The 14,444-nt window shown below is 47.1% G+C and overlaps 2 protein-coding genes across 2 annotated transcripts in view; both read right to left on the bottom strand.

Annotated features, from left to right (window-relative positions):
• LOC134494682 (sodium-dependent neutral amino acid transporter B(0)AT3-like) overlaps window positions 1-237 on the bottom strand; it is a 39,468-nt gene extending 39,231 nt beyond the window's left edge. The window contains exon 1 of the mRNA XM_063299931.1: window positions 84-237. Within this exon, the coding sequence (XP_063156001.1) occupies window positions 84-237 (154 nt within the window). The remainder of the gene's footprint in view (window positions 1-83) is intronic.
• A 6,453-nt stretch (window positions 238-6,690) lies between these two features.
• LOC134493900 (sodium-dependent neutral amino acid transporter B(0)AT1-like) overlaps window positions 6,691-14,444 on the bottom strand; it is a 30,183-nt gene continuing 22,429 nt past the window's right edge. Inside the window, exon 12 of the mRNA XM_063298732.1 lies at window positions 6,691-7,179. Within this exon, the coding sequence (XP_063154802.1) occupies window positions 6,967-7,179 (213 nt within the window). The 3' untranslated portion in view covers window positions 6,691-6,966. The remainder of the gene's footprint in view (window positions 7,180-14,444) is intronic.

A 14,444-nucleotide genomic window follows, 5' to 3' on the forward strand; every position in this document is an offset into this window, starting at 1 on the left:
TGAAGAAGCTTGCAAGACACATGTAAACACAGTGGAAGAATAAGTGGACATGTTTTAGATCTAATTCTCTAATTTTCTCTTACCTCCTCCATAAGTTTGGCACAAGTATGGAAAACGCCATACATTTCCAAAGCCTACAGCAAATCCAATGCCGCTTAAAAGGTATTGGATTTTATTATTCCACTGTGGCCTTTTGTCATCTTCAGGGATTTTACCATCAATAGACACTTTTGACATCTTCACCACCTTATTTTTCCTTTATCACCTCTTTCTATGAGGTAAGAAGTAGCATGGTCTTTGAACCTCATTGTTTGCCCAATAAATTCTGAACAATGGATGTGGAACTTTCCATCTCTGACATCACACTAAAGGAATCCAAGTAAGACTACTTAGCAACTTATGTACACACAAAACAGCTGGAATGTTTGGGCACATAAAGATAACTAAAGCTCCTGGGCTCCTTTCTAAGGATCACTTTAAGCTTATTAAATAGCAAATAGATATTTAATCCTTATGTGGACTATGAATAAGTTAGTTCATTTTCATAAAGCAACTGAACACCAACGTAATGTGATAAGGATATTGTCAAGGTTTTATAGTTGCATGATTGATTCAAATATATACATATCTTTCCAGTGTTTGTCATAATTTAGTGGATATGTGCACGCACACACAAACACACTCCCTAAATGTGAACATTTAATTTCCATGCAAGCATTTCCCTAATAGAGATATCTGTCAGGATTCATTTTTGGTATCTTCTGCTATTCAACCCCAATTGATAACACTGAAGGGGTGTTCAGATGACCCCTAGAAATTGAAGGAATGCACAAAGGAGGGCTTTGGGCAACAGGTTCTTCTCATATGAGAAAGTCACCCAGCCAGGTTCCATGCCTAAGAGAAGATTAAAACTCATTGTCTCTTGATTTCTAGACCAGCATCCTAACCATTACACCAAACTAGCAGCAGGAAGATATGGCAAAAGGTCACATTTGTGATCAGAGGGAGGTGCGTATACAGCAACGTCATCCATTCCTCACTTCCAAAACTGGTTGCTGTCCCATTTTGGCAGCAGGACAACTAGGCAATGTGGACAATCAGCTACACATTTTTAATTGTCCAGGAATGGAAGCAAATCCATACAATTGGACAGGCTGGCACATTGGACCTCTTGATATGTGCTACACCAAAAGTAGCATTCAAATCATCATACAGGAAATGATTCTATCCTTAAAGTATCTTGCAAATCTGTCATAGCAGTTTTTGAGAGCTCCAACTTCAGATTTCCCAGGGCTGATGACAATACTAGTAGTCCTTGTTTAGCAACTGCAATTGGTTCTGTTGAAATGGTCGCTAAACAAACCATGTGACTTCTAGGACTTGCAAGTTGCTGTTGCCACGTAAATATGTCTTTAATACTCAGTCCTTTATACTCAGTTCAAACAAACGTCTATAAAGTAACATACAACCTTTGCCCCTTTCAAACGTTCTTGCACTAGTTGGGTTGAGGTGCTGTCTCAGTGTGGTTGCTCCTTTTCTAGTTGCTACTGAACTCCTGGCATAGCTCCAGGTGGGGCTCCTACTAGGACATGCTGCTCACCATAACTTGCAGTCCTTGCAGTGGAATGATAGTCCTCTTGCCTGCTTGTAATAGCTGCCATTCCTCAGACATCGCCTCCCCTTCCCCATCTGTATGCCATATGCTTATCACCTTTCCTCCTAGACACACCTCACTGCTCTGTCTTAGCATTTGTTTCTGTAATTTAAGATCCTGGGTGGGGTGAGGCTGCCTCTGGACATCAGCACATTCTAGAAAATGCTAGGGTGTGGTTTAATTATCACAGGCAGCTGGAAAGCCAGTTTGGATGCTTGTGAGTATCATTGTGGATTAATGAATGAATGTATGAGGGAAATGGGTTGAGAAGTGTTTCTGCCTGGCTGCAGCTACCTTTCCCAACTTCATTCCCTCACATGTCCCACCATTTTTGTTAGTCCAGTACAGCTTGAAACGGAAACATGGCTGTCATGGAGCCCATGAAGGTTCAAGCTGGTTCTCATAAGCCATCCTTAGCATAAATGTTGAAGGCCTCAGGACCATCTCCCTCAATTTTCCTATCTCACACCCAAGACCACCTAACTTTGTTCAGAAGGCCACGAATCTCAGTATACCATGTTCATCCAATACTAGATAAAAGCCTGGCCCTAAAGTCTCCCCTGGTTTAAAGATAGTTTCTGATGAGTGAGTTGGCATTCCCATAGATCACAGCAATTCCCCCCCCAACACACCTACCTGGGTGGATGCTGTACTTAGAAAAACTGGATTAGATCTACACCATGAAACTTGCTCACCAGGATCTTAGTAACACATAGGAGGTAAATCCTCTCATCTATAATCAAGTATTAGATTAGAGAGATCTTATCTGGGAAGAGCTTTGATATTTAACAGCAACATCCAGGAAGGAAGGATGAAATCTGTGCCACCAAAGTATCTGAAGAAAGGAAGAAGGATCAGAAGGGGTGGTGGCCATCTGAATTGGGCTGCCTCCACTTTCCTCCAACTGCCTCTGCTCTCCAGGGACATCCCTCACCCTCTACAAACATCCTAATATTCACACAAAGAAAATGGGCAAGGAATATATACAAATTCCAAGGAAACAACAGACAACCACATATACCCAGTTCCTGCCTGGTTGAAGGCTGCAAGGAAGGGCTAATCAGCCTTCTGTCAAAGCAATGGAAAAGCAGGAAATAGATGGGACACCTGCTATTCTGGTGTCTTCTGCTGCTCCAGCTTTGTTAATCTAATTAATAATTAGACTATTACATTTTTTCTGTTCCTCAAATAAACTTTTCTTTTATTCACTATATCTCCTCAGCTAACATGAAATTAGGCACTTCTTGATAGTTATATCTTGCATTCTTATACTTAACTGACTAGTCTCCAATGCCTTATAATCTTGGAGGATTCACAAAGGATTGTAAAACTTCAGAAACAAATTTGCAATTACATTATTATAATCCATTGGACTAAAATGATGGATTTGGCCTTTTTAGTGAAGAAGCTTGCAAGACACATGTAAACACAGTGGAAGAATAAGTGGACATGTTTTAGATCTAATTCTCTAATTTTCTCTTACCTCCTCCATAAGTTTGGCACAAGTATGGAAAACGCCATACATTTCCAAAGCCTACAGCAAATCCAATGCCGCTTAAAAGGTATTGGATTTTATTATTCCACTGTGGCCTTTTGTCATCTTCAGGGATTTTACCATCAATAGACACTTTTGACATCTTCACCACCTTATTTTTCCTTTATCACCTCTTTCTATGAGGTAAGAAGTAGCATGGTCTTTGAACCTCATTGTTTGCCCAATACATTCTGAACAATGGATGTGGAATTTTCCATCTCTGACATCACACTAAAGGAATCCAAGTAAGACTACTTAGCAACTTATGTACACACAAAACAGCTGGAATGTTTGGGCACATAAAGATAACTAAAGCTCCTGGGCTCCTTTCTAAGGATCACTTTAAGCTTATTAAATAGCAAATAGATATTTAATCCTTATGTGGACTATGAATAAGTTAGTTCATTTTCATAAAGCAACTGAACACCAACGTAATGTGATAAGGATATTGTCAAGGTTTTATAGTTGCATGATTGATTCAAATATATACATATCTTTCCAGTGTTTGTCATAATTTAGTGGATATGTGCACGCACACACAAACACACTCCCTAAATGTGAACATTTAATTTCCATGCAAGCATTTCCCTAATAGAGATATCTGTCAGGATTCATTTTTGGTATCTTCTGCTATTCAACCCCAATTGATAACACTGAAGGGGTGTTCAGATGACCCCTAGAAATTGAAGGAATGCACAAAGGAGGGCTTTGGGCAACAGGTTCTTCTCATACCATACTGCCAACATGCCCAGCCACCATGCCATCCTACAATTCATTCATCTGGCCAACCTTATGAAGAAATATTTGTTTATAGTAATTTTATTAAAAATTACAATTTACAACAATAAAAACAAATACAAACTAAAAAAAATAAAAGAATTAAAAAAACATAGAAGTACAGAAAAGGAAAAAAACAAAGAAATAGAAAGAAAAATAGAAAAGAAAGAAAAAGAAGAATATAGTAAAGAAAAAGAAAAGAAATATATAAAGAAGTGACTTCCCCCTTCATCATAACAAATATCAACAATTTTATTGACTTACCACCTTCTCTTAAAATGCAACAAATGATCTCTTCTCCCATATCCCATCTCTTATCTATGGACAAATCCATAAAACCTCATCATTTCAGTCCTGATGTCAGCAAAAATCCATTAAGGGTTACCAGAGATAACAACATATCTATTTTAAACTTGATCAAATAAACCAACTTTATTCCTTCCTTTCACTTCTAATAATCTTGATCTTTAGTCCCTTCAAATAATGTCCTAGAACTTGATTTCTTTTCATTTTTTTCTTTGCCCCGTCTCACAAAATTCTTCAAAGCTTTAACAAACCTCTTTTGTAAATCCAATATAGGAAAATTATCTCTTGGTTTATTATTTGTATATCCCTTTAAATTATTAAGACATCAGCCAATTTCTTTTGTATGTCCAGTGTAACATCTTTTTCCATGTCATTCTTGTAGCCTGTCATTTTTAAATCCACTTTCAGATTAGTCTCAATCTTGTCAGGTACAACTTTTCTTCTTCATAACATCTTTTACATACAGTCTATCTATAGAGGCAGACACTCTTAAAATTAACTTCTGGGTCCACAGTTCAAAAATATCCTTCAATAAGTCCAATGTTAAAATATTTTGCTTCATTGTCTATTAGTAAGTCACATTTAAGTGTTCTTCTTCTTTATTTGTAATCTTTAGTTCCTTCTGGTTCTCTCCATGTCCAGCCTTCAAAGTCTCATGCTATCCTATTTTTTAAAAAAAGAATTCAAAACAAAATCCATGGGAAGGATTCTTATAATTAATTCCAAAATCTTATTTCAAATCCATCTGGACCAACTTTCCAAAATTGAAGTTCTAATCACAATTTTGCTGTTTATTCCAAAATATGTTTTAAGTCCTTTAACTTGTATTTAAAACTCCTTTAGCTAAGGATCAAAGGAAACTCACCCAGTGCTGTGAAAGTTGTCAATCCAAAGTTCCTAATAGCTGAAAAGCAGTTAATAAGCAATTTCCAAAACTGATTAGATAGTATGCAAACCCAGTGTCCTTTCAAAGGCACCAACCACGGTTTGAGCAAAATGGCTATTCCCTCATCTCCCAGAGCATTAAACCTGCTGGAGACCGCTGTCTTGCAGTCTTCTCACAAGGAGCAATTGTCTGGAGCACTTGTGGGCAATCTCAAATCCTCTCCTTGTCCAGAAAGGAACTACAAAGAGCCGGTCTACTCACCAGCTCTTCATTCCACTGTGGTCAGCTCTGCTTTTCACAGAGCTGTCTTCAGTTCACCATTTTCTCCCCAGAAGTTAAAGAAGCATTTTGTATTTAGCTATCTTTTGGTACAATGTACAGCTTGTCCACATGAGCAGAGATCCTGACTGGCAGGGTTGTCTCTCACATGGAGGATTTCTATATGTATAGCCAATCTATACCACTTTGTTACTTCATTTCATCAGCAGATATGCATTACTTTCACATATAATATAGTAACTGGCTATGTCTGTTCACTGTTGTTAATTAAATATGTGTGCCACCCCTTCCACCAAATAGTTCAGAGCGCTGGATAAGATTATCCCATTTTATCATCACAGCAAACCTTTGAAGATGGATTAGGCTGTTAACAAATAGTAAATGGCTATAGGTCATGCCTTTGAGTTTTCTCCCTTTGCTACAAATTCAACACTTTTGCGACAGGACCACAATAGCCTACTCAGTCACTCATTTACTCAAAGTAAGTACATAAAACAGTACATACAGACTCAGACAAATAAACAATTGCACGAGCAGTTGAATATGGGTCACTTCCATTCTACCCTGCAGGCTGGCTTAGGGGATACAGCACCAGCTCATACACTTCTGTCTTCCAGAAATCATAGTTACTGTCCCTCTTCTGGTATCAGCCACCTAAGACAGCTGCCCTAATCTGTATAATGAAACAAGTCCTGGGTCTCTAAGAGCTGTAGAAGCTACATGGAAGTATTTATCCTTTTTCTCCCCCTCTCTCCAGAATTCAGAGCAAATATCCCCTATCATTCCTTTGGTGGTGTTCACCATGGTTGAGTTACAGGTTCATCTATTTGAAATATGTTCAGTTGCTGCAGGAACAATCCAAGGAGGAATAGCTATGTTGGAGAAAAACAACAACAGAAGTGTGTGAAACCTTGCAGAATAACAAACGTGTGATGTCATAATCTTATCCCATAATAAAATTTGCAGAAAGTCTTTTGGTTGCTTTGAATAATAGTTTGCAAATCTACTTGTAATCGTAGTTCCAACTCATGGTGTTTAAGGAAGCCATGGGTAGCATAGGAACACAAGCAATCAAAGCACAGGCAAGGCAGACCAAGAGAAGACTACTTCCAAAGACCTGGAATGTAAGTTTGCATTGGCCCACTTTGGGTACATCTCGAGCTAGACTTTGTTCAGTAGTTTTTCAGCTGTAAGAGACAAAGCTGTTCCTGAATTTTCCACACTTAAAAAAAAGAGAATAAAACATGCACTTCCTTGCGCAAGTATAATTTGTTTAATAATATATTATTTGAATATACAACTGGTTGTATCTCTGTGCAACATGGTAGTGCTCAGAGGGGGCAAAAACAGTATCACAGGTATATTTTTGACAACTGTATTAACCATTTCCTAAAATAGCAAATGCTGCTAGAATGAGAATATATTAGTTCTCATTTAGGCTCTGAAACCACTCTGATCAAAGCAGGGAGATATCTGCATTTTATCATCTCTCACTGAAAGTCTTTGCATGCCAAGCCTTGGGAAACTCAGCTATGCTGTATTCTTCAGCTCTCCGTTTATTGATATTTCTGATATGGCATTGACCAAATCTCGCTGTCCAGGATCTTCTCCCTTCAAGTAACTTCGGATGCCCTTGTATATGGCATAGCCAGGGATAACCAAGCTAGGCACTCCTGCAACGATTACAATGATGGCATAAACCCAGCCAGGATAAGGCACTGACTTTGATTTAGGGAAGTTATCCTGCGATAGAAAGAAAGAGGTAAGTCTCAGGTAATTGGGAGACAGAGAAGAAAGAATCTTAGACACATTCACATATGAAACACTGAATGAACAATGTATTATTTGGCAAGAATTCCTTAGATTATTATTGAAGGAAATAGAATAGAACATACCCATACATCTAAAGATTTGGGAATAGTGTACTTCCAAAGCACACCATGAGCACATTATCCAGACAACTTTAGAAACTTCAATGGCTATCAAGAGGGTCTCTCTCTCTCTCTCTCTCTCTCTCTCTCTCTCTCTCTCTGTTTTTACCAAAGAAGGAAAACTGATTCTTCTTCTTTTTTCAGAAATCCTTGGCCCAAATTTTATATGGGACCCAAGTGGGAATATATGCAAAGAACAACATAGTACACATAGTGCAAACAAAATTCTTGAGTCCCATTCACACTTCCCATAGTTGTGGGTCTAATGCTCACTCAGACTAAAGACTGGGGTGCCTAAAACTGAAGTGAGGGCTTGGAGTCAGATTAGTTATCAGATTAAGAGCCAGTTTTATTTATTTATAAATATAATTCATTTTATATATTTATAAAATATATAACATTTTATATATCTATAATAAACACATAAATTATTATTATTACTATTACTATTACTATTACTATTACTATTCTATTATTTTATTTTATTTTATTTTTTATTATTTTAGTTATTTTTGATATTATTATTTATTTACTATTTTATTATTTTTAGGTCTGGCAGATGACTGCTCTTGAGCTGGAAAATAGCAGTTGCACAGAAATTAATGTCAAATGGACTTTTGAGAGAATTCCTTATATCCTCTGAGTATGATCAGGCTAGTGGGACACGGTGGTGCTGCGGGTTAAACCGCTGAGCTGTTGAGCTTGCCGATCAGAAGGTCGGCGGTTCAAATCTGCGTGACGGGGTGAGCTCCTGTTGCTAGTCCCAGCTCCTGCCAACCTAGCAGTTCGAAAACATGCAAATGTGAGAAGATTAATAGGTACCGCTTCGGCGGGCAGGTAACAGCGTTCCATGTAGTCATGCCGGCCACATGACCACGGAAGTGTCTACATACAAATGCCGGCTGTCGTGAGTGCCGTTGAGCTGAAGACATCAGCACAACGGCATACATGACAATAACGAGGAAGCAGAGGAAGGGACTTAAGATAAGCATAGCACGCACAACAACAGACACAGACCCCGGCCGGATGATTCAGCCATCAGGGGACAAAAGAGGAAGAAGGAAAGACAAAGACAAGGCGGATCACGAGGCACACCCAAGCTGTTAGCAAAAGCACAACGGAGATCGCCCAGCTGACAGCAATCACCGGCTGAAGGAGGAAACCGATTATGGGCAATCCCGGGGCACCAGCTGGGGCCCCGCAACCCTTCACCTACCGGCACGAAAGCATGCAGGACAAAGGGGGGATGACGCAACCCAAGGTGAGGGGGCGCTGACCGGCGCGGGGTATTTAAACCCCGCACCGGCGCGCTCCCTTCACTCTCAGCTTTTTTCGCATCTAGCTCTACGTTTGAATAAACCTGAACCTGCTCTTCTCTGAATCAGCGTCTGTGTTTTACTCAGCGGTAGGCAGCGCATGACATAAAGCTGAGAGTCACAAACTCAGCCTCACCGAGCCCCACCAGACAACAATGAGCCACGGGAGGAATAGACGGCGAGAAGAACAAGAGCGATGGGGCCAACACGTCGCGGCCAAGGTGGGCGAACCGCACGGCAAGAAGCGGAGGAGGACCGATCGAGGCCAGAGGCACCGCGGACCCCAGGAGCCACGGACACCCTCCCGGCCCACCCCGAGCCTCAGCTCCAACCCCAGAGGGAGACGGAGGCGGAGGCGACCTGGCCACGGGAGGGAGCAACATACCTCCCGAGACCCGCGGAGACCCCCCCGCCCCACATCGCACCCCAGCCACAGGCGTGGAGCGTCAGCCCAACTGCGGCAAGCACGGTGGAGGACGGAGAGGCAACCCAGCCGATGCACTCCCAAATGGAGGAAGCTGACCAGCGGATGGGAACGCCTGAACCCCACCAGCGGCTCAACCCTGCGGAAACACCAACAGACCTGACCCCAGCTGCGGCGCGGATCTCGGACGGGGAAACACAAGCCAGACTCGCGGCCATGGAGGCCCAGCTAAAGGACCTCAGGACCATGCTGCCGCACAACGACGTCCCCGTGCAGGAACACACCCCGATCCACACCCCGAGCGGGTCGTCGCACTCCCATGGGCCAAATGCTAACCAACAAGTGGCCCAGGCGGACGAAGCCATGGGTCGGGAAGCGAGAAGAGGGGACTCACCGAACGCCCGGGCCCCAAAGGACTTCCCCATTTTCTTCGACGGGAACCCCGCGAAACTGTCATTCTTCATCACGAACGCCAGGGAGTTCATGGGGCGGCACGGACACTCCTTTAACTCAGAAGCGGACAAGATCGCAGCCGTGGTGATCAAACTACAAGACCGGGCGGCGGACTGGTACGTCCAAATGTACGAGTCCAACTCCCCCGCCCTCTCTGACTTCCATGCCTTCATCACCGAGATGAAGCGCTACTTTGAGGACCCGCTAGCCAAAGAGAGGGCTAAAAGCACACTCCAAAGCCTCAAACAGGGCGCACGAACTGTCCCGGACTACGCCCTCGAATTTAAAGCCCTCGCAGGGAAGATCAACGACTGGTCCGAGACCACCCTGCTAGAAATGTTCAAAAGGGGCCTCAACCGCGAGGTACTCCAATGGGCTCTCTACCGGGACGACCCGGAGACTCTGCAAGGCTGGATCCACCTCGCGGGGAGAGCGGAACACGCGCACCACACCTTCCTAATGGCGACGACGGAAGTCAAAACCAACACCAGCCCAAAGGTACCCGCGCCACACTTGGGGCCGGCCAGTCCCACATATCAAAGGAAGAAATTTACTCGCGGGCCCTGCGGGAGGTGCGGAAAAATGGGGCACAAAACGGCAGGTTGCTTCTCCAACCGAACCCTAGCTAGCACTCCCAAACCCGCACTGAAACCTAGCCTCAAACCAACGAACCCGCCGCCGCCCCCCCACCGCCGAATGACCGGAGCCACAGCGACACCGGACGAAGGCTGGGATGCTTACTTGGGGGGAGAGGACGCCGAAGACCCAGACCAGCCGGCGGGAAACGCTCCCCGCCTGCCCTAAAACGCGCCGCGAGGCAGGTGGTGGGACAGAGGTGCAGATCACTTCGACAGAGCAGCGGAAGCTCCGTAATAATGGCAGCAATCAAGCTCTCCGTGGGCAACGGAACCACCATGGCCGCGGCACTAGTGGACTCGGGGTGCTCGAAAAACCTGATCCACCCCGACATAGTCGCCAAACTCGACCTACGCTGCCTCCCTCTCCCCACGCCGCTGGCATTTCACCAGCTGGACGGCTCAACAGCGGGAGGAAAACCGGCCACGATGCAGACCGAGCCAGTCACCCTACAAATGGGCACCCACACCGAACGAACATCGTTCGTGGTAACCCACATAGGGCGGCCCATCGTAGTCTTGGGAATACCATGGCTCGCGACAAACAACCCGCGCATCAACTGGAAGACCCGCACCTTCCAATTCGACGATGGCGCGTACCGGGCGCCAGTTCCGGCGGGCAGGACCAACCCCACTGTGGGACGGGCAGAGGCGGCAACCCAGGACAACATAGCTACCCCAGAAGACCTACCTGAGCAATACGCTGACTTCTCAGAGGTCTTCGGAGAGGCGGAAGCTGATCAACTGCCCCCCCACCGCAAGACGGACTGTAGGATTGACCTGCTGCCCGATGTCCCCTTACCTAGGCCGAAGATTTACTCGATGACCCCGAAGGAGATGACAACCCTCCGGGAGTTCATCGACAAAAACCTAGAGAGGGGCTTCATAGAGCCGGCATGCTCACCGGTCGGAGCGCCCGTCTTATTCCGGGAGAAAAAAGACGGCACCCTACGGCTCTGCACCGACTACCGGGGCCTCAACGCAGCTTCCCTATCCAATAAATACCCCTTACCCCTCGTGAAAGACATGCTCGCCCACCTGTCCATGGGCAGAGTATTCTCCAAGCTGGACCTTCGCGAGGCGTACTACCGAATTCGAATCAGGGAGGGGGACGAATGGAAAACTGCGTTCAACTGCCCCCTAGGCGCCTTTCAGTACAAAGTGCTGCCATTCGGACTAGCAGGGGCCCCGGGGGTGTTCATGCAGCTCATCAATGAGGTTCTGCATGAACACCTGTTCAAAGGGGTCCTGGTCTACATAGACGACGTCCTTATCTACTCCAAAACGCACGAGGAACACGTGACCCTAGTCAGACAAATCCTCGAGAAGCTAAAAAGGGCAAAACTCTATGCCAAACCCTCAAAGTGCGAATTCCATAAAGCGCGCCTAGACTACCTGGGGTACTGAATCTCCGGGGAAGGCATTGAGATGGACCCCGCAAAAGTCGAGGCGGTGGTGAATTGGGAACGCCCCCGTAACAGGCGCCAACTCCAGAGCTTCCTCGGCTTCGTGAATTTCTACAGGTCATTTGCACGGGGGTTCGCGGAGATAGCCCTCCCCCTAACAGACCTCCTCAAAACTAAAGGGGTGGGGGACACACGACGCGCCAAGAACCCGGGGACAGTACTAAATTGGACTCCTGCGTGCCAAACCGCATTCAACAGGCTGAAAGCGCTGTTCACCACGGAGCCAATCCTTGCGCACCCGGACCCAGAACGGCCGTTCGTGGTCCAAGCCGACGCCTCAGACTTCTCCCTGGGGGCCATCCTACTCCAAAAGGACCCCACAGGAGTCCTGAAACCATGCGCCTATCTGTCGAGGAAATTCTCTGAGACAGAAAGGCGTTGGCACGTCTGGGAGAAGGAAGCCTTCGCAGTAAAATCGGCGCTGGAAACATGGAGGCACCTACTGGAAGGAGCCACCCAACCATTCGAGGTCTGGACAGACCACCGGAACCTCGAGGCCCTCCGGACGCCCAGACGCCTCAGCCCAAAACAGGTCAGATGGGCCCAATTCTTCAGCCGCTTTAACTTTCAGCTGAAGTTCATGCCGGGTAAAAAGAACTTCCTGGCTGACGCCCTCTCCCGACTGCCCCAAGACGAAGAGCCCACCCCAGATATGATCGGGATGGTCCTATCCGCTTCCCAGCTGGGGATGGCTGTGACCACCCGGAGCGGCGCTCGGAGGCAGCCCAACCCCACGGCGCAACCGACGGTGGGGCAACCAGTGACCAGACGGCGCCAACCGCAACTGCCAGGGGGGATACGCGCGGACCTCACCGCCACCCTCAAAACCGACCCTTGGCTACTAGCAAACCCCGACAAGGTGACGATGGCACAGGACCTGGCATGGGGGGAAGGCAGAATATATGTCCCGGACTCGCAACGCCAGGCGATCTTGCGCAGATCCCACGACACCAAGCAAGCGGGACACTTCGGGTTCCTAAAGACCCTGCACCTAACACGATGTCAATTCTGGTGGCCCGCGCTGAGACGGGACGTGAAAGCCTATGTAGCGTCCTGCCCGACATGCGCCAGGGCCAAACGGGCACCAGGTAAGCCCCCGGGACTTTTACAAACGGTAGCGGAGCCCTCCCGCCCATGGGAGGAAATCTCCATGGATTTCATAGTAGATCTCCCACCCAGCCAGAAGAAAACGGCCATTTGGGTAGTGAAAGACTACTTTTCGAAACAGGCCCACTTCATCCCCTGCTCATCAGTCCCGTCCGCCCAACAACTAGCCAAACTCTTCCTTATACACGTGTACAGGCTACACGGATGTCCCGCATGCGTGGTGACCGACAGGGGCACACAATTCACCTCAAAATTCTGGCGGGCCTTCCTAAAGCTGACGGGGACCCAACAAGCCCTATCCACGGCCTGGCACCCCCAGACGGACGGAGCCACAGAGGTCCTCAATGCCACCCTGGAACAATTCATACGCTCATACACCAACTACCACCAAGACGACTGGGTCGAACTGCTCCCGTTCGCAGAAGTCGCATATAATAACGCTGTCCACACGAGCACGGGGAAAACCCCGTTCGAAGTAGTCTCTGGGCGCGACTTCGTACCCATACCGGAGCTACCGCAACCCCCAGGACCCCAAGTGGACGCTAGTGACTGGGGACGGAAGATAGCAGAATCGTGGCCAATAATCACGGCAGCACTGAAGGAAGCACAGGCGGCCTACAAAGAGCAGGCCGACAAGCACCGGCGCCAGCAACCGACGTTCCAGGCAGGGGATATGGTCTACCTATCCACCAAATTCCTGAAGTCACCGCAACCCTCGAAAAAACTGGGGCCTAAGTATATCGGGCCGCTTCGAGTGACACAGGTAGTGAACCCGGTGGCAATACGCCTGGACCTGCCGCACAATCTACGGAGACTCCACCCAGTATTTCACACCAGCCTCCTGAAACCTGCAACCACCTCTCGATGGCACCCAAGCACGGCACTGCCCTCCCCAGTGATGATCGACGGCCAACAACATTTTGAAGTAAGAGACATACTTGACTCTCGCCGTCAACGGAGAACACTACACTACCTAGTAAGGTGGAAACACTTCCCCCACCCAGAATGGGTGGCGGCGCAACACGTTAAGGCGCCAGACCTGACCCGGGCATTCCACAGGACGTACCCCGACAAGCCGAAGGGTCGCCAAGCCAAACCGGCCCCTGAACACCCTTTCCCCCGCGGGCCGCCCCCCCCACCCGCCGCGCCCCCAGGGGAAAGGGCCCCCCAAGCCCGCGACTTGAGTAGACCTCCTCCCCCCCGGGACTCACCCTCCCCCCGCCCCGAGCCCACGAGAGAGCGACGATTGGTCACCAGTGCATGCCTGGGGGCAACGCCCAGGATGCACACATACAATGGCAATCGCACAACGCATAAAGATAAGGTTCCTACCTGGAGCTGAAAAGCACCCGACCAGCCATGCCTCTTCCCTCGACGAACTGAGCCAAACAAGCAGGGTGTGGCCGGGGCATGCGCATGCCCAGGGTGTGGTCGGGGCATGCGCACTCGGAACACACCCTAAAGATGGACACGAGGTAGAAGGCGGAACAGAGGGAGGGGCGAAAACACTCTGGCGGGAAATTTAAAAAAAACCAAAAAAAAACCCACCCATTTTTGACAGCTCTCCTGGAGAAAACCGGAAGGCCGGGGGGGGGCACTATTCGGACGGGGGGCAGTATGTCATGAGTGCCGTTGAGCTGAAGACATCAGCACAACGGCACACATGACAATAACGA

The sequence above is a fragment of the Candoia aspera genome, chromosome 3, assembly GCF_035149785.1.
Source record: "Candoia aspera isolate rCanAsp1 chromosome 3, rCanAsp1.hap2, whole genome shotgun sequence".
Lineage (NCBI taxonomy): Eukaryota > Metazoa > Chordata > Lepidosauria > Squamata > Boidae > Candoia > Candoia aspera.